The 23686-nt window shown below is 40.6% G+C and overlaps 2 protein-coding genes across 2 annotated transcripts in view; both read right to left on the bottom strand.

Annotated features, from left to right (window-relative positions):
* Positions 1–460: 460 nt before the first annotated feature.
* Positions 461–23686, bottom strand: part of adck1 (aarF domain containing kinase 1) — a 115064-nt gene continuing 91838 nt past the window's right edge. Inside the window, exons 10-11 of the mRNA XM_076749220.1 lie at positions 11273–11466; positions 461–2874 (exon numbers count right to left, since the gene is read on the bottom strand). Coding sequence (XP_076605335.1) covers positions 2715–2874; positions 11273–11466 — 354 coding nt within the window. The 3' untranslated portion in view covers positions 461–2714. The remainder of the gene's footprint in view (positions 2875–11272; positions 11467–23686) is intronic.
* slirp (SRA stem-loop interacting RNA binding protein) overlaps positions 18720–23686 on the bottom strand; it is a 111449-nt gene continuing 106482 nt past the window's right edge. The window contains exon 4 of the mRNA XM_076749221.1: positions 18720–18731. The gene's annotated coding sequence lies outside the window, so the exon portion shown is untranslated. The remainder of the gene's footprint in view (positions 18732–23686) is intronic.

The raw sequence follows: 23686 nt of genomic DNA on the forward strand, positions 1-23686 counted from the left end.
TAATTTTAGAGTGAAAGTGTCCAGAAACTGCATATAGTCTTTAGATATTTAGTTTCTAACCACTCATACTCTTCTTCTTTCTGTTCACCTCCATATTGTTTTTGATTCTTTTTGCCTCTCTGGCAGGTATCTTTCAATTATCATCCTCCTCTCTTTCCAAGGTTTTAAAAGATGAATCTTTCCTCATTATTGTCATCTCTGCTTCATCCCAATTCCATACTACATACTAATTCTATAAGGTATGCATACATATAGTAGATGTTCAACTGTTCTGATATGGCAGCATTAGTGCAACAAAGTGTGAACTTAGATTACAAGCAAGGTGTTCCTCTGTGAGAAACAGCACTGTGATATTCTTCTAAAATGACAAAACTCTGTCCAACAGTGAACTTCTGAGCAGCATGACTCCTTGAACATATCGGTAGTTAACAACAGGGGTGCAATGAATGACACTGTACACATGATTTCTTCCATTTTTACTTCCTTTAAATCAATTCATTATAAAATAATGAAACATGCTACCATTTTGTTTCTAGCTGCTTATTCCAACTCAAAGAAATAAAACAAAAGAAATAATACAGTAGAAATTGTAACGTCATCATCTTAACAAACGTTAAAGGTGAATTGTACTATGGAAAATAAAATGGAAATAAATAAAAGCTTTGAATCACATCTATTTCTGCACTCATACAGCATTTATTCCACAAGGAGAAGAGATATGGCCTCTCAGATTAGTCAAGTGAATGTGTTGAACTACCTGGCACACCCAGTCGTTTTTGATATTATTTATCTAGAACAGTTGCTTTTGTTAAGAAATGTGTGTTTTGTAGTTTCATTACACAAGATTGCACAAATTGTGTTTAGCCAAGCTTCGCTAAAGATTGGAAGCAGCAGAAGATATATTCATCTTGGTCAACAAGTAGCTTCAGCATGCAACTAAATCACAATGTCCCTGTTCTTTTTCTTTTCTTTGTTTAATGACATAGTCCTGAAATTGTGCAAACAAATACATAACAACACACTATTCTTGACTGAGTGGACAAAACTAGTCCTGAGGTATATGTATGGCTGAGGAGTAGAATCCATAGTGAATTGTCATCAAGGCAGGAACACTATCAGGACTGCACTACAGATCACATCTGGAGTGACTTAAAATACGTCTTCTCATATTTCATCTAATTCTATTTCATATGAGGGTAGTATCTGTTTTTAGGGAGAATTTATCACCTAGTAAGCAGTGTGCCTGAATTTGACTCTTCGGTCATAAGATGGAGGTGAATTGCAACCTGTGACCACCTGTACCTCTGCCTGTGTGCACTGTCCCTGGACTGGATATCTGTCTTAGTGTATGACTTACTTACCTGTCCAGCTGTCTTACTAACTGATCTAGTATCTTGCTGCTTCACTGCTACAGTTCTGCTTTTTAACATTTATTTCTCTCTACAGGTGCGTCAGTGTTTTTTCTTTGTGTTGGAGTGAATTGTATGATGGTATTTATGGGGCTAAGGAGGTAGAGCAGCCGTCCACTTATCATGAGGCTAGTTGTTCGATCCCTCAGCAGTCTATGTGTCGAAGTATCCTTGGGCAAGATACTGAACCCTAAATTGTTCCCAATGCTGTATCAGTGTTAAAAGCTCGTAATGTGCAGGTGGCCTAACTACCATTGTATGAATGTGTGTGTGAGTGAATGAATGCTGACTTGTGTTGTGAAAGCGCTTTGAGTGGTCATCCAACTAGAAAAACGCTACATAAAGACAGACTACAGTCCATTTATTTAGAGCCGCCTAATACACCATTATGTTTAAGATGACATATAGCTGTCAAATTTTTGAAATCTATAGCCTTGGTTAAAGTTTACACATGATAATTTGAGACCCTGTTATCTCAAGGTCATGAATCTCTGAACTCCTTATAGCATTATTTTAGAGACCCTGGTCCCTGGACCCTTCTCAAGTAATAATAATATGATTTAATAACTAAATTTAATCTGGTTGTATCTCAGCATCAGGGGCAGTTTTGGGGTTCAGTATCTTGCCCAAGGAAACTTTGGCATGTGGACTGCCAAGGCCAGGGATCGAACCACCAACCTTGTGATTGGCAGATGACCACCTGAGCCACAGCCATCTCTGCGCATTAGGTACAGAGCTGGAATCAGGACGTGGTTATCTCAGCTTAGCACAAAGAGTGAAAGCAGGGGAAACAGCTAGCCTGACTCTGTCCTCTGCTTTTTATAATATGTGCACCATCACCTCTAAATCTCACAAATAAAACAATACCTGATTGATTTGAAACACAGTCTGTGATTTCAGGGGGAGTTAAGTGCTAGAACTATTTCTTGACAACCTACAGTTTTTTCATCTGCTCAGTATTTCTCTATTGCATGTACATACAGTTATGTAAAAACTGTGAGAAAAAAGTTTATAGTTAATCTCAACACTGCTGACTGCACAAAAGGTGAAAACTGTGATTGGTAACAGGTTAAAAAAAAAAAATTACCAGCAGCCATATCTGCTTCTGGTGTCCAAAGACATAAGCATATTATGTTCTTGTATGTATCCATAGAGTTACAAATTAGATAAGTGGAACTCATTCATGCGTGTGTTGGTGTGTGGGCACATATTCAAAATGTGTTAATATGCAGTGTATTGTAAACCCCTTTAGAGCCAACAGCTGCAGCCTGTCATTCCTGTTCAAGTGTGATGTCCAGGTGTTTCTCAGTGTAGAAATGACGAAAGATCAGTGAGCCAGTGTACCAACTTGGAGCCCTTCACCCACAGAAAAAGTTCATAAATTGTGAGTCTCCACAGGTTGAAAGACTCAGCCAGCGTGATCTGCAGACGCTTCCTCCCAGACTGAGCCTTACTCCTCTTGTGCCTGTCAGCCAGAGCAGCAGAAATAAAAGGAGAGAGTCAAGGGTCAGGCACAATTTGAAGGTACTGGCTTGAATCATCAATATTTCTTACAATACTCTTAAGTTCTCCCAACAATTTGCTAATGATCCATGTCAAAACACAGAACTACAGTATGACTTTGACACATGCTCATGAGTTTGAACAAATAACAAATTTATCACAATTTTGGAAAAGTTAAGAAGACCTGGATAGCACTGTTGTAGTGTGACACTCACAATTTTTATGCCAAAACAAAAAGTGTAATGCTCCAAACAGCGTTATTGACTTGTGACATTAAATAACCTTCCATTGCAAGATTTTAAAAAGGTTCCAAACTGAATGTAATGACCCAGAAGTATCTAAGCACCAGCCAAGATAAGAGCTGCTCAAAAAAAATCCAAATGCTACGGAAAGGTGCTGACAATACTTTCTTCCTTATGCAGCTACAGGAGATGTCATCCCACAGTTCCTTGCAGCAGTAACATTTAAAGTGACGCACCATTCAGCCATTTACAAAAACATATCACAACAACCAGCATGTCACATTACACATCCATAGCCTATATTAGCCAGCAAAGGAAACTCAAAGCACACTTAACATTTAAATTTGTTTACTGAATTGTGTGGTGTTTCCCTTACCATTCCATTAAAAATGAGCCTAAAATGCCTATCCAAGGCATAAATTGATAGCTGCTCTTGAACCATTTGGAGTACATGCATGGGATTGATCTGTGGTGAAAGATAGCACACTGAACTTTTATCCCCAGCAGTCAGAATCACTGTAAGTGCTACTGGTATGGAGTATTAGAGGTTTGAATACATTGAAGTAGAAGTTTGTTTGTTTATTTTTATATATATATATTTTTACAAAACAAAAAAATGCAGATGACTATATCTGGGCCTTAATAGCTGGAAACCACAACGAGACCACAGCATGAAGCCTTACACTAGTTTCAATAAGGTTCAATAAAAACGGTGTATTGTCATATTTTCTCTAGTAGTGTTTTTTTTTTTAGGCATTCTCCAAAACAAGGCAATTTACTATATATTTATCTTCATAAATATCTTTATTTATATTCATGACATAAATATTTTGGCCATCATTCATATTTAAGGTATTTATACCATTATTTTGGCAATATATCTTCATATTGAGGCCATTTCCTATATTCATCACTTCAAATTGTGCGTAATATTGCTATTATCACTGAAGTCCTTGATTTGAAGTGTCAGAGCTGTAAACAACCCACTACAGTGGTATATCAGCATGTGCAGAATTTCATTGGCTATTTGAAGCTTTGCATCTTCAAAATTGAGGAACTATGACATTGGTAGCTATTAGCTATTAGCAATTAGCCATCAAGATGGCGTTGGAGGAATGGTGGCAATGGCTTGAGGGAACAAAGAGGCCCTTTCAGGCTTGGACCAGCCACAGAACCTAGAATACATTCGGATGGCTCAGAGGCTCAACTCCAGGCTCAGTGGTCTCTTGGAACATCAAGCCCGATGCTCTCTCACACCAGTTTCAGGAAAGGGAGGAAACAGTGACCAAGGCCAGGCCCGTCCTGCCAGCCTCCTGTCTCTTAGCCCCCGTTACCTGGTACATTGAGGAGAGAGTGAGAACTGCCATGGAGAACCAACCCGGGCCCAGCATCTGCCCTCTTGTCCATCCCTCAGAACCTGCGCTCTGACATTCTCCAGTGGGGGCACTTGTCCAAGCTCACCTGTCACTCCAGAATCCAACAGGCCCCAGATGTCCACTGCCAATGGTTGTAGTGGCCCACCTTGGAAGAGGACATCAGGGGAGTGCCAGATTGTTCTTTGCCTTCATGCAAGGCTCTCCAGCATTATCATTTGAATTGCTCTCACGATACCAACCTCTCCTGTCCCTGACCTCGCCTGTTCTCTGCATCCCTGGTAATTACCTTTGCCTTGTGTCTCTGACTATGTCTATAGCCTTGCCAGTGTTGGATTCAAGATTCAGCAGAACTGTTTGCTGTTTAGTTCACTAAACATTTCCTTCTCTCTGCTCTGAACCAAGCGCCAAATGTGCCACAGTTCAGACGCTCAGAGGCTACCAGGTTCAGATAACGCTGCTCTTGGGTCCTCAACCGGCTGGTCACAAATGTAGGGTGTGAGTGTGTGCATGTAAAAGACTCATCCCAGAGTCTCTGAGTTCAATCCACTGGGTAAAAAGTCCATTTTGTTTTCCCCTCAACCATTCAGAGCCTGACTGTCACTCACTTGCAACAAGCTGTGTGTCTAAGTACCCTTAAATTGGAGTAAATTACATTATTTCAGACAGACTTCTCTTGTAGATTAGTCATGAAAAATGATACCTGTGCCAGTTTTCCTTTTGTATCAGCCAGAAAAGCTGTAGCATGACGTTTCACTTAATTAGCTTTACTTGACAACAGCGCACACTCTACAAAGTAACTAATGCATATGCGCACATCACGATGTCAGTGCTGAAAAGATAAATTGTGCATCTCAAGTTACCATTGATATCAACTCCTGGATGCCAATCTCTAACAACATTTTCTCAATACCCTGCAACACCAAATTGCAACTCCTTTAATACGAAGAGTTCACCCCACCCTGTATAACCTAAAAAAATGGGACTCTCAGACAATGACACAAACAATGTGCATTGAACACTACTGATGATGATTTACATGCCACCTGGCTCTGCCCACCCATTCAAACATTATAGATTAACATTATGTATAAATTATCCTTGAGCATAGATCACAGTATTCCAGTCTCCCCACCTGTGTCTCTGCTGGGAGACACTTCCTTAGTAATATTATTTTCATTCTTTTTCTTCTTCCCTCATTCATTCTCCCTCCCTCAAACTATACCTTCACAGATGGGGACTAGGCTGCTGGTAGCTGCAGGTGGCTGGGGCATTCTAAACTGGTGGACAGAGGACTGGACCACTCTTATCATAACTACATTTGAACTTAGAGTGCGTAACCATTCCCACAGAGCAGGTTCCATCCTGAGGGTCTAGGGAATGCCCAGACCCCTAAGGACTTGGAGTTGGGCCAATAGCAGTCCAAATATTCTGAAAACAATAGATGAATAAGCATTGAAGAAGAAAGAGAAAATATGGTTAAAAAAAAACACCAATAATATGGCAAAGCTACCCTCCCCTGACATTTTTATTTGATGAGCTGCTAAAAATATAGAAAACCACCAAAATGTACATTGGATAATCCACTCCATGAACTTTTTTTGGACTACTTCATCTGTGAGAAATTCTTCCAATGAAAACTATTGATGGTGAGAATTATCCAGGGTAATACACACACTTTTTCTCTACTGTTGTATTAGGGTAGAGGTTGAAACCTCAGAGACATATATCTCAAAACCTTGACTAAAGAAATCCAAAAGAAAATTTGCAGCATGGTTTTTACCACTCTGGGCAAGTTTTGCAATTTGGGTGACAAGAAGCTTTATAATTGTTGGGTTTTCTGTCTAGCTAAACACTATGCCGGCCAATTTCACTGTTGGCTGCGCCATCAACCAGAAAGGGAAGCTAATCAATACATTTACCTAGAGTGTGCTTGCATAGAAAATCCTGTGCAGAAACCAGGAATATCCATACTAATTTTCACCGCATTCTCTCCCAAGGGGATAACCATTGATTGGGATAACCAATCAAAATGTTGTTAAGGCTCTAAGAATGGCAAAATTATTATTGCCCTTTTTTTGTTCTGCCTAACACTTTTGTATTGTAGACTGTACTGACAATTGAAGCCTAGAGGGATCGATAATGAGGTTATAGACTTAAATTTCATTTTTTTTCCCCTCTTGCTTGCTTGGGAGGGTGTGGCTGTCTTCACCTGAATTTTATTATCTGGGCAAAGAATTTCAAATTTGATCTTTTCGGAACAGTATGTGGAACAAAATAGTCTATGATCAAAACGTCCATTTCTTCTTCTTCTTCAGCCAATGGAGCTGGCCTAGTTGTTAATGTGTGTGGAATTGTGGAACTTCAGTCACATGATAGCAGGTGATGAAGACTATCAAATGTAGTTGAAAACTCGGAAAATCTAGGAAGTGAACCATTGAGCTTAGAGTGTTACATATAAGCTTTTTATTACTATCATCCATCATTTGTCTAGGCTGCTAAACCATGTCAACAACCATGGAGGGCTACAGCCTACAATAGGATCTGTCTACAATAGGAAACAGGCAGAGTATACCCGAGACAGGTCACCAGTCCATCATGAGACAACACATAGACATTCAATCACATTTACTGTACACCTATGGGAATTGTCCTAGCCTGCATGTATCTTTTCAATATATTCCTACAGTCCAAAGGCAATAGGTGGACTCATATAAGCAGTTGTGTAAGTCTCTAGATAAAAATAATGTTAGCTAAGCTAATGCAGTTGTATATTTATGGATAATAATCAGTTGTGGGCACTGGCTGCAAGTGTCTGCAGAAAAGGAATTTATTGTTGAATAAATATGATACAGTAAATATATGTTATATACAACAATATGAAGTGATTTGTTGAGTTCAGAATGTTACATACAGCCACTTTAATAAAATTCAGAAGTTGAATCTTTTATATGTTGACACTGTTTGGATGCTTTCAACTGTTTGAATTCTGCATTCTCAAACATTTTTACCTGGACGAGTGACTTTTGTGGCTGGACAGGTGAAAAGTAAATTTGCTAAATTTACAAGTACCTCAAAAACTTAATGTCAAGCACTTACACAGAAAAGCGCTGCCAGTCAGACATGTCAAGATAATCTTCTTGATCTAATTATCATCTTGATCTAATTTGTCTTGCATTTGAAGTTATCAGGAACACAAAAAAGGTGCTATGTGAATGAGAAGAGGCAAGTTGCTGGCTACTGACAGTACATGGACATAGTGTAAGTTATAGAAAAGGTTTGCCCACTGCAGATTTTCCCACTCTGTACTCACAGAGCTGCTGTGAGTACAGGATGCTGAGTTGAAGGGTGAGAATGAGGTAGCATTGCAGGATCTCTTGATACTTGTAGTACATCACTACATATGGCACTACAGTTGGTTAATACTTTATAAGATGTGCTTATTCAGACAAGCTTTACCACTGCCAGCAATATGGCACCAGGCAAGGCAGAGACCCTGTGTGTGTCCACAGTCCTGTCCTTCAGCTGAAAGCTGAAGTGACAACCCACATCTCTCCTCTCCCAACCTCTAGTATCAAAATTCAATTTCTCTTCCAAAGCCACTTACTTGTCAGCTTAGTTTGTCTCAGTTTGTTTAGTTCTGACACATCTCCTGGCTCACCATTCCACTATGTATGCATACATCTCAAAATCCGAAGGGCATTATTCACAGTTCCTCGAGGAGGCTTGTGAAAGTATTTTATGCTTTAATATAGACTGGAACATCTTGTAATGTCTCTATAACTGTAGCACAATGATAAACTAACAATGGTCAAAAGACTCTGATAAGACAAAACTACTGACTTCTTCTGATACAATTACGAGTGGTGCTACAGTCAGACATTCAGTCAGACAAGAATGTGACTTTGAAAATTACAGTAGAGATTAAAACAATAGATCTGCCATACACCCTAATTTATAACCAATTTATAAATCCACACACTCTCCAACAGTGACATGTGCAGTAGGTTGAGGCATTATCCATTTCAACTACTCACAGATTACTTGTTTCCTCAATAGTCACCATTCAGGTTCTGAATCTCCTACTCCCACTGACCGAAATTCATTTACAAAAATCTTTGAAGGCCTACCTTTTCACTGTTTCCATAAAAAGCTTTGGTGTGAGAAAAATAAAATAAAATACTGCATACTGCTTTTGCTCATTATTTTGGTTTCATTTCATTTGGTAGCATTTCTGCTAAGCAGTTTGCAGGCCATGCTTACTGCAAACAAATTCTCCTCCTAGACCAGTAATTGTAAACTGCCAGCCCATGGGCCACATCAAGGCCACCAAAGCTTCCCATCCAGCCTGCAGAATATGACTGAATTCAGAAAATCTGCACATCACCAGTGTTGACTCACCAGTGGAAGAGGCCCAGTCCATCCTGAGAATAATTTGTGATTAACTTGCCAACTCCTGACAACAAGCCAAAAGGTCCATAATTCACACTGTTCCCAACAAAAAGCTCATATGATTACTGAAAATGTAACAATTGATCATTTCCTACAAGGCTTACTTGGATGGCACTCCATCAGCGTTTAGATTTGTACTTGAAGTTATAATCTTTGGTGCCTTTCAATGTCATGTCTGGTGTGAAATAAGAGCAGATGCTTAGTCTGGCCACACTTCCTCGATTTACACACGTGGACAAAATTGTTGGTACCCTTCGGTTAATGAAAGAAAAACTCACAATGGTCACAGAAATAACTTGAATCTGACAAAAGTAATAATAAATAAAAATTCTATGAAATTTAACCAATGAAAGTCAGACATTGCTTTTCAGCCATGCTTCAACAGAATTATTTAAAAAAAATAAACTCATGAAACAGGCCTGGACAAAAATGATGGTACCCCTAGCATCACAGGTGTCTACAATCTTGTAATCAGTCAGTGGGCCTATATATAGGGCTACAGGTAGTCACTGTGCTGTTTGGTGACATGGTGTGTACCACACTCAACATGGACCAGAGGAAGCAAAGGAAAGAGTTGTCTCTGGAGATTAGAAAGAAAATTATAGACAAGCATGTTAAAGGTAAAGGCTATAAGACCATCTCCAAGCACCTTGATGTTCCTGTGACTACAGTTGCACATATTCAGAAATTTAAGATCCATGGGACTGTAGCCAACCTCCCTGGAAGTGGCCTCAGGAGGAAAATTGATGACAAATCAAAAAGACGGATAATACGAATGGTAACAAAAGAGCCCAGAAAAACTTCTAAAGAGATTAAAGGTGAACTTCAAGCTCAAGGAACATCAGTGTCAGATCGCACCATCCGTCGTTGTTTGAGCCCAAGTGGACTTAATGGGAGACGACCAAGGAGGACACCATTGTTGAAAACAAATCATAAAAAAGCCAGACTGGAATTTGCCAAACTACATGTTGACAAGCCACAAAGCTTCTGGGGGAATGTCCTATGGACAGATGAGACAAAAATGGAACTTTTTGCCAAGGCACATCAGCTCTATGTTCACAGACAGAAAAATGAAGCATATCAAGAAAAGAACACTGTCCCTACTGTGAAACATGGAGGAGGCTCTGTTATGTTCTGGGGCTGCTTTGCTGCATCTGGCACAGGGTGTCTTGAATCTGTGCAGGGTACAATGAAATCTCAAGACTATCAAGGGATTCTAGAGAGAAATGTGCTGGCCAGTGTCAGAAAGCTTGGTCTCAGTTGCAGGTCATGGGTCTTGCAACAGGACAATGACCCAAACCACACAGCTAAAAACATCCAAGAATGGCTAAGAGGAAAACATTGGACTATTCTAAAGTGGCCTTCTATGAGCCCTGACCTAAATCCTATTGAGCATCTTTGGGAGGAGCTGAAACATGCCGTCTGGAAAAGGCACCCTTCAAACCTGAGACAACTGGAGCAGTTTGCTCATGAGGAGTGGGCCAAAATACCTGCAGAAGTCTCATTGACAGTTACAGGAATCGTTTGGTTGCAGTGATTGCCTCAAAAGGTTGTACAACAAAATATTAAGTTAAGGGTACCATCATTTTTGTCCTGCCTGTTTCATGAGTTTATTTTTTTTTAAATAATGCTGTTGAAGCATGGTTGAAAAGCAATGTCTGACTTTCATTGGTTAAATTTCATAGAATTTTTATTTATTATTACTTTTGTCAGATTCAAGTTATTTCTGTGACCATTGTGAGTTTTTCTTTCATTAACCGAAGGGTACCAACAATTTTGTCCACGTGTGTAAATCGAGGAAGTGTGGCCAGACTAAGCATCTGCTCTTATTTCACACCAGACATGACATTGAAAGGCACCAAAGATTATAACTTCAAGTACAAATCTAAACGCTGACGGAGTGCCATCCAAGTAAGCCTTGTAGGAAATGATCAATTGTTACATTTTCAGTAATCATATGAGAATGTTGATGATGAATGTTATTTATTATTACTTTTGTCAGATTCAAGTTATTTCTGTGACCATTGTGAGTTTTTCTTTCATTAACCGAAGGGTACCAACAATTTTGTCCACGTGTGTACAAGGTGGGTTCACCACATCTAAGGACACCAGAGAAAAGTTAACTTTGTATTTTGTGAAATAGTTGTCGTAATCCACAGCAACATCTGTAATATTTTCTTCACACTGCATTTTCACTGTGAATAATATAATAAAATGTCTCATGAAGTCAGAAAAAGACAAACCAAAAAAAACCCTCCAGCAACAACAGGATAAAGACTATAATCTGTCTGACCTGGCTATGGTGCGTATGCAGCAGCGGGACATGCTGATGAAGGAAGAAGAGGCGGCTCTGGTCTGTAGGGTGGTTTCAATGCCCCTCAGCAAGTCATTGGTCTTCAGCAGCAGTAGCATCTGACGGGGCACTCGGTTCAGCAGATCGCTGATCTGGGGCAGATAGAGAGCTGCATTGGTCCGTATCTCAACATCCTGCCAAGGGACACAGACAGCAAGATATCTGTTTACTGGTTAAATTATGTACAAGTCAAAGGCCATGTACATACACAGTGACATTTTCACTAATTTTGACTGACTACATGTCTTGTGGGGGAATGAACAGACTCAACTTCCTTGACTCTTAAGTCTGTTGGGCAACACAAAATACTGTGCACCTTTATTATTTTTATTAGTCTATGAGAAGGAGTTCGCATACCTCAAATAAAAGGTAAAGTTAGGTAGTTAAAAGTGCTAAAAGGATTCGTTACAGACTGTTGTGCATTCAAACCATAATTCTAGTACCAAGGCAGAGGAAAAAAACACAGGAAAAGTACAATTTTAACAAAATAATGTTTATAATACCTGATAATCATATTGTTGTCATTTTGTTACACTTCATTTATGTTAGGCAATTTGTTTTTTTGTTTTTTTGATATTTCCTGGGGGGTTTAGCCTTTAGAACAGTACAGAGTGGAAAGGGGGGAGAGAGAGACGGGACGACATGCAGCAAAGTGTCACAGGTTGTGTGGAAGTGTGTGGAGTGAAAAAAAAAAATCCCACCTGGGACAATAAAGATTAAATATCTGTATTTGTGAGTGAGATCTGATTCTTATTGTGGTGTGCATGCATGAAAGTATAACTGTGTGTGTGTGTGTGTGTGTGTGTGTGTAGATGTACATGCCTATGCAGTCTCCCCCCTTTTCCCTTTTCCGCTCCTGTGTTTTTTCCTCCTCTTTTGTCTTCTGTCTGTCCCTCCACTGTCTGTCTTGTCTGAGTCTGTGTCAGTGCAGGGCATGGCCAACAGGCTGGGCCCAACCTACTCTCCTCCTGAGCATAGCTGCACTCAATCAAGCAATCAAGACTCACCTGCCTACACAGTATATAAGCACCAGGGTTTCAGTCAGTCTACCTGCGTGGTAACAACATAGACCTGAGAGATTGCAAAATACCTTTGTGTCTGATTTTTTGCCTTATCTGCTACCTGTCTTCCTGACTTTCCTTTTTTGTGTCTGTGCTCAGGTGCCAAATCCTCACCTGTCCTCATCTGCCCCCTCTCAGTCTGTGCTCACCGAAGAAACTGGACACGTCAGTTCCCAGACTCAGTTTACTGTGGACTTTCTGCCTCATTTGGATTCATTGGTTTGCACATTTGTTGAACATCCATTAAAACTGTTACCTCTTCATGTGCCTCCTGTTTTCTCTGATTGAGAGTGGCATTTTTGGTCCTTTAATGTCTAAAGCATAACAATGCCTGTCTACTCTATGTCCTTCTCAGTAATTCTGAGCAAAAGAAAAGAAAAATAAAGAAGTACAGGGGTGGGATAAAGGGATTAAAGGAAGAGATTTGCCTCAGCAGAAATGACAACAAACTATAAATGCATACAAAAAAGAAATGATAAACAAGCAAGAGAAACAGAGAGATGACATTTGCCTCCATGATGACTATTTGTTGTCTTTGATATTGAAGACAACTGCTCGACTTTCCATGTGAGTGCCTGGTACCAGGGCAGAAACAATACTCACTGTATGTTTTGAAGTGTTGCGCAAAAAGGAAGAAAAGGATCATGCTGGCCAGTAACACTAACACACTTTGGGTGCTGTAGGCAGAGCATTATTCATCATTGAAATCAACTGACCAAACTCTGCTGTAAGTCCTTCTCAAGATAATGTGGGTATATTTCCTTCAGATTTACTGCATGCATTTCTCCAATGTAAATTGATTTGGCAAGCAGTCACAGATGACAATGTGTGTCAATCAGGAATGCATCACATCCTGAGCATCGCACCTCTGGACCTGCAGACTCACTGAATATTACTTTCTTCACTTCACTCTTTGGCTATCTGCCTGGTATACCTTGCCGTGAGAGTTTTTTTTCTCTGCTTTGGAGGCTTCAAAATCATTTCTGGCCTTGCCTATGAATTGTACAAGCAAATTGTACAGTATAGGAACAGTGCATATGTCAATTTGTACCTGCTGCAACAGTTTTCCAGTTAAATTAATTATTTTGAAAAGGTCATCCCGCACTACATTCATAACTGCAGTTTAAATGGTGCTCATTAACTGACGTGCCAAATATTGCACAGCTTTGGGTGTTCAATGATCAACTGCATTGCGTCAGCTCTTGTAGATCACCTTGTGGCAAAAAGGCTCTTTAGCACCCACACATCATGAGGTGAGTTGTTAAAATCTCTCACTGCTCTGTTGAAGCTGAGAAAAAGTTGTACAGACTATGAATGGAGGCAAAAGAAATTAACTGCTTCTAGGAAAACCATAGGACCTTTTCAGCGATCAACTGAATGAACTTGTAAACTGTGAACGGTACACATCATATAACTGCTATTTCCCTTGTCCTTGTTTCCATATTGACTCGATGTTCTGAAAGCGAGTAATTAGATCCAATCAGCCCAAAAAGTTCCCATAGTTCCCATAGTGGGGAGATCCCAGTGGCTCATCGCTGCCATGGAGGGGCAGTCCTCAGGAAGAAAGAAACTGGGTAGTCCACTATGGGCCAGATCTACTAAAGTTTTGCATGTATAAAAACGTGTGCAAACTCAAGGCACATGCGAAAAAAATGTACAAACTGATTTACTAACAGTGTGCACTAAAGGTTGTGTCTTTCAAAGGTGCAAAATAGCACGTCTGCATCCAGTTAGTACATCTGTCGCAATGAATATGCAATATGGGGCGTTTATACGCAATTGTGCGTGTGTTGGGAGGAGAAAATGTAAATATATTAATTTAGCACCCGCAACGTGATTATCAAACCTGACAGCAATTTTGCTAATAGAAACTGCATCTATATTTCACACGTGTCAAAAGGAGGTGCAAATGGTTTGTATGCGAAATTGTGCACACATAGCTGAAAGGAGATGCAGGGAATACATTGAATGAATAAGGAAACACTCATTAAAACCTACTGCCTATATAGCATTGCCATTTTGGAACTGTTGGAGGAACTCAGAGTGGATTTGGAGCCAGCCACGAGAAGGAGTCATGCAATACCTGCAATGACAAAACTCCTTGCAAGTTTACATTTTTTTCTTTTTGCATCTGGGTCATTCCAGCGTAAGTTTATTAGGTTTCCACGCTCTCTGCACTCACTGAATGAGACCAAACAATACTTTTTTGCAGTAGCAAATTTCCCAGAGTTATAGGATTGATTGACTGCACCCATGTACAGCTTGTGCCCCCCGCAGACACTGAGCATGTGTACAGAAATCGCAAACACACGCATTCATTGAATGTGCAGTGCGTTTGTGATGCCAAAGGGATCATTACCAACGTTGTGGCAAAATATCCCGGGTTAGTCCGTGATTCTTTCATTCTGAGAAACAGTTTTCTGTTTTCCAAGTTGCAAGATGGCGAGTTTGGAGATGGCTGGCTTGTGAATCATATTGATTCATATGTTTCTTAAGGTGACAGTGCATACCCCCTACACCCCTTCCTCCTGACAGCTGTTCTCAACCCCACCGCTGCCGGAGAAATAAGGTGCAACGAGGCCCATACCCGCACACGGAATATTGTGGAGCGCGCCTTTGGAATCCTGAAGAGCAGGTTCCGTTGTTTGGATCGCACTGGTGGAGCACTGCTATACAGGCCAGAAAAAGTGGCCCAGATTGTAGTGACCTGCTACATGCTACATAACATCGCCAAGCAACACAGCCTGGAGAAGAAGAACGCCGACCTGCCCCCCATATGGAGCAACAACCCAATACGGCGGGGATGCGGACACGCAGCAATGTCATTCGAAGTCGCTTCTTGTGAGCTGTTTGGTATGTGCATTCATCTGATATATTTTACAGCTGGTTTTTTTTTTTTTAAATAGCTGTTTTCAGCCACATGTGTGACTGAAAGATAAAATCTGATGCAGCACAAAAACTGAAAATGCAACATAGTCAATACTGTTACTCATTTTTGAAACATCCATGACTGTGATAACAGGTAAAAGGAAACAAATTTTCAACTTTATATTAAAAATAAGTAATTTTGTGTGTTTTTTTCTGCAAATCAGTGATCACCTATGAAATTGGCATCCGAGGAGCACTTCCACAACAACACCAACCCCCACCACATGTGGCAAGACATCCAGGCCATCACAGAGCATCAGCCAAAACAAACAGCTCCACCAACCAGCAATGCCTCCCTCCCTGATGAGCTCAACCACTTCTGTTCATCAACTTCAGCTCAGCATTCAATCAACACAGTCATCCCCTCCAAGCTGGTCAACAAAATTAGTAACCTCAGCATCTGCACCTCCCTCTGCAACTGGACCCTGGACTTCCTGACCAACAGACCCCAGTCTGTTAGGTTAGACAACCACACCTCCGCTACCCTGACCCTGAACACCGGCATGCCACAGGGCTGTGTGCTGAGCCCTCTCCTCTACTCCGTCTTCACCGACGACTGTGTGCCTGTGCACCTGTGCATGGCTCCAATTCCATCATCAAGTTCGCAGACGACACCACGGTGATAGGCCGGATTAACAACAACGAAGACTCAGCCTACAGGGATGAGGTTCAGCAGCTGGCGATGTGGTGCGGCAACAACAACCTGACCCTCAACACCAAGAAGACCAAGGAACTCACTGTGGACTACAGGAAAAAAAGCTGCAGTCACACCTCCGTTCACATCGACGGGGCTGAGGTTGACCTCTCCTGGACCCTCAACTCCTCCACCTTGTTACAGAAGGCTCAACGGCGCCTCTAATTCCTGAGGAGACTGAAGAAAGTTAACCTGGCTCTGCAAATCCTGGTTAACTTCTACCGCTGCACCATCAAGAGTATCCTGACCAAATGCCTCTTAGTATGGTATGGCAGCTGTACAGCCTCTGAGTGGAAGGCTCTGCAATGGGTGGTGAAAACTGCCCAGTAAATCACCGGTGCCCAGCTAACTGCCATTGAGGACCTCCACAACAAGTAGGGTCTAAGAAGGGCACACAACATCAGCAGGGACAACTCCCATCCCAACCATGGACTGTTCGCCCCCCTCCCATCTGGTAGGAGGTTCAGGAGCCTCCGGTGCCACACCAGAAGGTACAGGAACAGCTTCTTCCGCAGATCTGTTACCCTGCTGAACTCCATCCCCCAGCAAAACAACCCCCACCACCCTCCCATTGACATTGACACCAGCTCTTATCACCTCGTGGCCCTGACTATAAACAAAGATGAACATTACAACTCAGCCCATGTCATACTGCACATATCACTTTATATTTTATATACTCTTGTAGCAGAACTGGCCTGTAACTGACCCTCTTTTCCCCTCTTTACATTCCTCAGGAGAAATGGAGTTATAAAACAATCTGACTTTTAAGAGTTATTGACCATTTCGAAGGTTCACAGGAAGGTGTGAACTCAGGAAGAGAAAAGATGTCTGGTCCTAGAAAACTTCTCACATTCTTTCAGGGCAACAAGAGTCACTGATGGCTCCCACTTCAAAGGTTATCTTCTGCTGAGGACATTCTCATGGAGGTGCTAATTCTTTCTTGATAGCCCATGGGAGTTAAGGACAATAAAACTGCCTGGATGGACAAATGCCATGTCTCAGAGGAACCTACGAACCAGATAATGCTGATGGGTTGTAAATTAGACATTCCTGAAGCAAACTGTGCTGTATGTCTGTGTGCCTTTTCTTAACCTGCCAGGATAACTAAATCTCTATGTTTGATTTAACTGTGGATGTTTTTACATTACTAAGCCCGCAATCTGTATAATAACAATGCTTTTCTGGTGTTTCTAACTTACAGGATGATAAAACTGTGATTTTAACTATCCCAAAAAGTTTCTCTGAGTTTCTACCATGGAACCATACTGCCATCTAGAGGTTTGTAGCGGTTAAGTTGAATATGCTCGACGCGAGACAGTTACTAATAGTAATCATAATAGCGATAATCATTTTGGCAAATACAGTCTGCCTTTCTTTATTCCTTTTGTCATATTAGTGTAGTTATACCCTTAGTCATCATGTTTATTAGGATGAGTATTAGGAAATGTTGTCATGTTTATTGTTGCATGTTGTCATTATTCATCCAAGGTGTCTGAGCATGCTGTGAACAATGTTGAAATGCCATTGAAAATTGATCATTTAAAATAATATTCAATTGACCATAGTGAGAAGCATATGCACTCCTCGTATGAATCATTAGTTAATTCTCGCTCTATGAGGCAAAATCACGTTGCGCATCCGCGAACCATCCCACATGCGTGACGACCTATTAATTAGACACGCCCTGGAGCAGGTATATTGGCTGCAGCATGTAGCGGACACACAGTTCAGTTTTGTTTTAGTCTCAGTTCTGTTTAGTTTTCTTTTAGTCTTCGTCTTGTTCTGTTTTTGCATTCGTCTCGTCTAGTCTTTTCTTTTAGTCTGTTTGTTACCACTCATAGTTATGCCGAGTAGTTTGATTTCATTTTTCAGAAAACGTATTTTTCTAGTTTTTTTAATCTTCATGAAACTTTAATTTTTGCTCGCCACGTTAAGCCGCATGACTTGTTTTGTTTTTGTGTTAAAATTCTAGTAACGTAATAATAATTTTGAAGACATGTTCAACCGGCCATCGAAGAGTTTCTTAATCTTATTATTACCAAGTCTCGCCACATGGTCACCGACTAAACCTAAAACCTGTAGCCTGCTGCCCCTACCAGAGGTCTTCCAGCTCCTGAACATCCCTGTCCAACAACAGCTCTCAACCATGGTTTACTTGATTTGTCCGGCAGACCGCAGCGCAGATCGGACCAACGGACGAATGCTTGGAGTCCTTCGTGTCAGTTCAGAGCAGACATCTACAGGAGCTGACGAAATAGACATGCTTAAGCGGGTTTGAATAAGAGTTGGTCCGTGAGGTTAAGATCCTGTCAATTTGTTTAAATTCTTTCAACCGTTCATTCAACCAATTAACTTTACAAACGTGTCCCCACTTTTCCTTTAAAACTACTTCTCACTACCGTCAAACTCATTTTGCCATTATTTTGCCATAAGTTCCTCTCTGCAATGTTTGTGTTACTTCGTATCATCCATATCATCTGTTGTATTATCCATTATTCATATTCATTTCATTATTGTGTTTAATAAATAATCCTTTTCATACAAGTCGTGGTCAGATGGTGTCCTTTTTAGCTGGATATAAGCAATCCCTGTGCTGAGAATTTACGCCTTAGATTATCAGACTGATCTACTATTTTTATTAACGAATGCAACATTAATTTAGAGGTTTAATAAACTGATTCTCCTACACACTCTATATTTCTCATAGTGTTCACTTATACTTTTTACTGCACTGCTAGTTGCTAATCTAATCTAATCGATAATCAAGTTTGGGGACTTTAGACTCGCTTGACTAACACTGATAAAAGATTTGACTTTAACTTGGTATTCATGACTTGAGACTTGAATTCGACTTGAGACAGATGACTTGAAAAGATGAGACTATTTTTTGATTAAATACTTGCATTTTTCTATACATTGAGAGGTTATGCTTTGTTTTTGAAACAGGATTGGGTGATTTCTACTGCAATGTGCACAAACCTGGTAACCTGCAGACCAGCAGAGGCCAACACAGGAGGGAGGAATCATCATCACTTGAATGCGGATTCAAGGATAAATGCTGTTGATGGCAGAAGACAACAGCGGTTTGCAAGGATTGCTGCTCAAAAAGTGTCGGGTGTCAGTCAGGTGTGGTATGCCCAATTTAATCTGTCACGACAAAAAACCTCATAGATCTATACTAGCTGGTCAAACATTAGCTAAAGCTGCTATTAAGCTTAAGATATGTATCTATATGACTTGGCTTTGAATTGATTATGCATTTTATTGAGCAAATGCATTTTTGCATTATGCGTTATAATGTCAGAGACCCATTCTCCATTGTTTGAGTGGAGTGTGACCATGGATATGTATCAATCTACACCACAGTTCCTGTGGTGTAGATTGATACCACACTATACCACACTGTGAAAATACTCCACTACAAGAGTTCTGCTTTCAAAGTCTTACTTAATACTTAAGAATGTAAGTATTATCAGTAAAATTTACTCAAAAGCATCAACATAAAAGTACTTTTTAAGGAGTAAAATGGTTCCTGTTAGTGTTTTACTATTATGTATGATGTTTTTGGATTAATATTACTGCTGCATTTTAGTGTTGCATTTTACTTCTGTAGATGTTCATCCACCACCCTGTCCTTTACACTCTTAGTCCCACCTGGAATAGGCCTTTTTCATTCAAGACATTTTGACCTGTCATAGTAGGAAAAGCACAGGTGAGTAAGTAAGTCTTGACACTGTGACAGTGAGACAGGATGCACAATACACCTACAACAATGACAAACATAATTTCCACAATACAGTAACGCAAACTATTGGTGAAATAGTATTTGACAGACACATCCGCAGCAGAAACTGAACTGCAGAGCTGAGGACAACTTCAGCTAATGTGAGGAAAAGAAATATGTCTGGTAACAGCCATGAACTTGTCACTTATGAGCAAAAATGAAAAGATCTCTAACCAGATGCCATTTGATTAGCACCCTAGCTGGTTGAACTTGTCCTAATGCTGATGTGTTGTGTATATACAGGCTAGAGGCAACCACAGTAGAACTCTCTGAAAAAAATGTACTGTCTATAGCCATGGCCAAAAGTTTTGAGAATGACAAATATTCATTTTCACAAAGTCTGCTGCCTCAGTTTTTATGATGGCAATTTATATATACTCCAGAATGTTATGAAGACTGATCAGATGAATTGCAATTGTTTGCAAAGGCACTCTTTGCCATGAAAATGAACCTAATCCCCCAAAAAACATTTACACTGCATTTCAGCCCTGCCACAAAAGGAATAGCTGACATCATGTCAGTGATTCTCTCGTTAACACAGGTGAGAGTATTGATGAGGACTGGAGATCACTCTGTCATGCTGATTGAGTTAGAAAAACATACTGGAAGCTTTCAAAGGAGGGTGGTGCTTGAAATCATTGTTCCTCCTCCATTAACCATGGTTACCCGCAAGGAAACACGTGCAGTCATCATTGCTTTGGACAAAAAGGGCTTCACAGGCAAGGATATTTGTGCTACTAAGATTGCACCTAAATCAACCATTTACCGGATCATAAAGAACTTCAAGGAGTTCATTGTTGTGAAGAAGGCTTCAGGGCGTCCAAGAAAGTCCAGCAAGTGCCAGGACTATCTCCTAAAGTTGATTCAGCTGCGGGATCGGGGCACCACCAGTGCAGAGCTTGCTCAGGAATGGCAGCAGGCAAGTGTGAGTGCATCTACACGCACAGTGAGGTGAAGACTTTTGGACGATGGCCTGGTGTCAAAAAGGGCAGCAAAAAAGCCACTCCTCTACAGGGAAAGCCTCAGGAGCAGACTGGTATTCTGCAAAAGGTACATGGTGATGGAGCACCTGCGATAAGTCAAAAGTGATAACTAAGTGGCTCGGGGAACAAAACATCCAACTTTTGGGTCCATGGGCAGGAAAGTCCCCAGACCTTAATCCCATTGAGAACTCGTGGTCAATCTTCAAGTAGCGGGTGGACAAACAAAAACCCACAAGTTCTGACAAACTCCAAGCATTGATTATGCAGGATGGGCTGCCATCAGTCCGGGTATGGCCCAGAAGTTAATTGACAGCATGCCAGGGCGAATTGCAGAGGTCTTGAAAAAGAAGGGTCAACACTGCAAATATTGGCTCTTTGCATAAACTTAATGTAATTGTCAATAAAAGTCTTTGACATTTGTGAAATCCTTGTAATTATACTTCAGTATACCATAATAACATCTGACAAAAAGATCTAAAAACACTGAAGCAGCAAACTTTGTGAAAACCAATACTTTTGTCATTCTCAATACTTTTGGCCACGGCTGTACATAGAACCTGAAAGCCTGAGTCAGTGTGAGACAAAATTTTGGACATCAATGCCCACTGGAAGCTTCATGATATTATAAATTCAGGCTGATCACCAGTGATTGAGACCACTGGGGAAAAAAGGGCTTAGCTTAGCATAAGATAATGCTTTTGAATGTGAGTCAACTGGAGCCCAGATTTGTTGGAGCCAGCATCTAATGGTCGTTAGTAGTATTGCACATTACTGCACTTATGCAACTGGCTTCAGCCTCCAACCATGCTGCCACTTGATTTTACTGTAAACTGCTTACTATAAATGTGACAGTACTTCCTCTATTGGCAGTGAGTACTGCCCTTTAAAACTTCTGACATAATTAGTTCATGCAGAACAGCTGTACCCAACATATCTTGTAGCAGACTGGGTTGTAACATAATTCTTTCCTTGCTCATTTTCCGTGAATAATTTCATGCAAAAAAACTATCTAGCTTCCCAAGTCAGTTACTTCTCACCTCTCAGTTTCTTCATTTACTTAAAAAGAGTCAAAAACAAGACATAAATCCACAATATAATACCCCATCACAAACCAGCAGCCTCTCGAGTCCAAATGACAGGGGGCTGGGTGGTCTGAAGTGCTCTGCTGAGTCCTGCTTGGGGAATAACAATTAGTAGCAATTACAGGAGGTTGGTTAGCAGGCCTCACATCTGTCAGCAAGGCACAGAGAAGGCAGCAGTGCTCTCATTTGCATCTGAAAGCTTCAATAAGGACATATTGTATTGTGAATGATTGTGATAATAAGCCGTGCAAAAGGCAAAGGGAATGCAGTTGGGGGGAGGTGGAATCTGTGCTGGTGATTTTTCTATTCTCCCCAGGGTTGCCGGCAGGATGATTTCATACAGCAGGCATTAGAAATGGTGGGCAGCAACACAGTGATTGAGGAAGAATGTCAGAATCTACTGTAAGATCTGCAATTATTGATACCATTTTTACTCTGCAGAGTAGGAAAATGCAACTGTACTCAGAGTAGTACTAATTGATTACTTAATTACTAAGTAGTAATTTTAAGGTTTTGCTTCACTCAGAAACGCGGTGAGGTAAACTGAATGTTTCATTTGGTTAAGGTATGAGGTTGCAGGGGTTGAGGATGTTCAGCCCCATTACTGGTGTGGTGATTTTCTCAGGTAAGAACATTAACTTGCAGGGCAACACTAACCAAACATAGCTGCAGCTTGTTGGCTACGTGGTGTGCATGTGCAAGAGAGATATAGAGATGATATGTCATAGGTGGATGGAAGATTGTATAGTAGGTCAAGTGGGTGATTAGTACATCCATCGGTACAATCTACAGTCTACTCATCACTGGGCTGTCCTGAGTTTTACTTTTTAACACACATACCTTATTTCATTCACTATTTAATTCTACTTGTTTGTACTTTGCAGTGGAGGAACTTTTGATGGCAGGTCAACAACTATGAAAAAAACTGTCAGGTAAGAGAGACTTACCTGGCAGAATTTGTGAATGACCACAGAATTTCTTTTGAAAAGAGAGCAACAGTGTGGTGCGGATGTCATGACACTGTTCTCGTATTGATGTAATTAGTGCTGTGGAAATTTCCATTATGTTGAATTTTTCAAGACAACAGGGTGTGATGAGGTTGGATTAACAACAAAGAAGCACCTCAGAAAACATATGACAAAATACACTTGACTTGTGGAAGTACCACAGAGTTACATTTGTGACTAATTACTTTGTTTCAATGTTTGGAAGAGAAACATTCATTCAAATGACAAATGTTCCTGCATGTGAGAGAAAGGCAGCAAAAAGCCACAGCTCTAAAAGCACTCAACATTTGCTTTGTGCATGTGATTGCATTAACACTAATGGAATGCATCATCAGTTGTTAGAGGCAGGACTTAAAAATGATGCATGCATAAGAGAGTGGATACAGAGGAAAAATGAGGAGAGAGAGAACAAGATAGGACAGAAGAGAGGAGATGACAGAAAGGATAAAAGATAAGCAGATGAGTGGTTGTGGCCACAGAAATGTCTCAAAATGTCTTCTTAACCGCAGAGTGCTACACAATTGAAAAATGTGTTCAAGTAGGCTAGAGTGGAGTCTGCCTAGAGTGTGTGTGTGTGTGTGTGTGTGTGTGTGTGTGTGTGTGTGTGTGTGTGTGTATGCAAAACATGGAATATAAATGACACAGACACATGGCCTAGATTGAAGGGAGTGCTTTCATCTCAGGTAAAGTCAGAGACAGAGGAACAGAGAAGAGAACACCTTACACACACACTCTGACACTGGAATTCACACACACAGAATCTTGGTCTGTTCCCTAAAGAATGTGCAACCGCAAGTAATGAATGAGCACAA

Source organism: Chaetodon auriga, chromosome 14 (genome assembly GCF_051107435.1).
Source record: "Chaetodon auriga isolate fChaAug3 chromosome 14, fChaAug3.hap1, whole genome shotgun sequence".
Taxonomy (NCBI): domain Eukaryota; kingdom Metazoa; phylum Chordata; class Actinopteri; order Chaetodontiformes; family Chaetodontidae; genus Chaetodon; species Chaetodon auriga.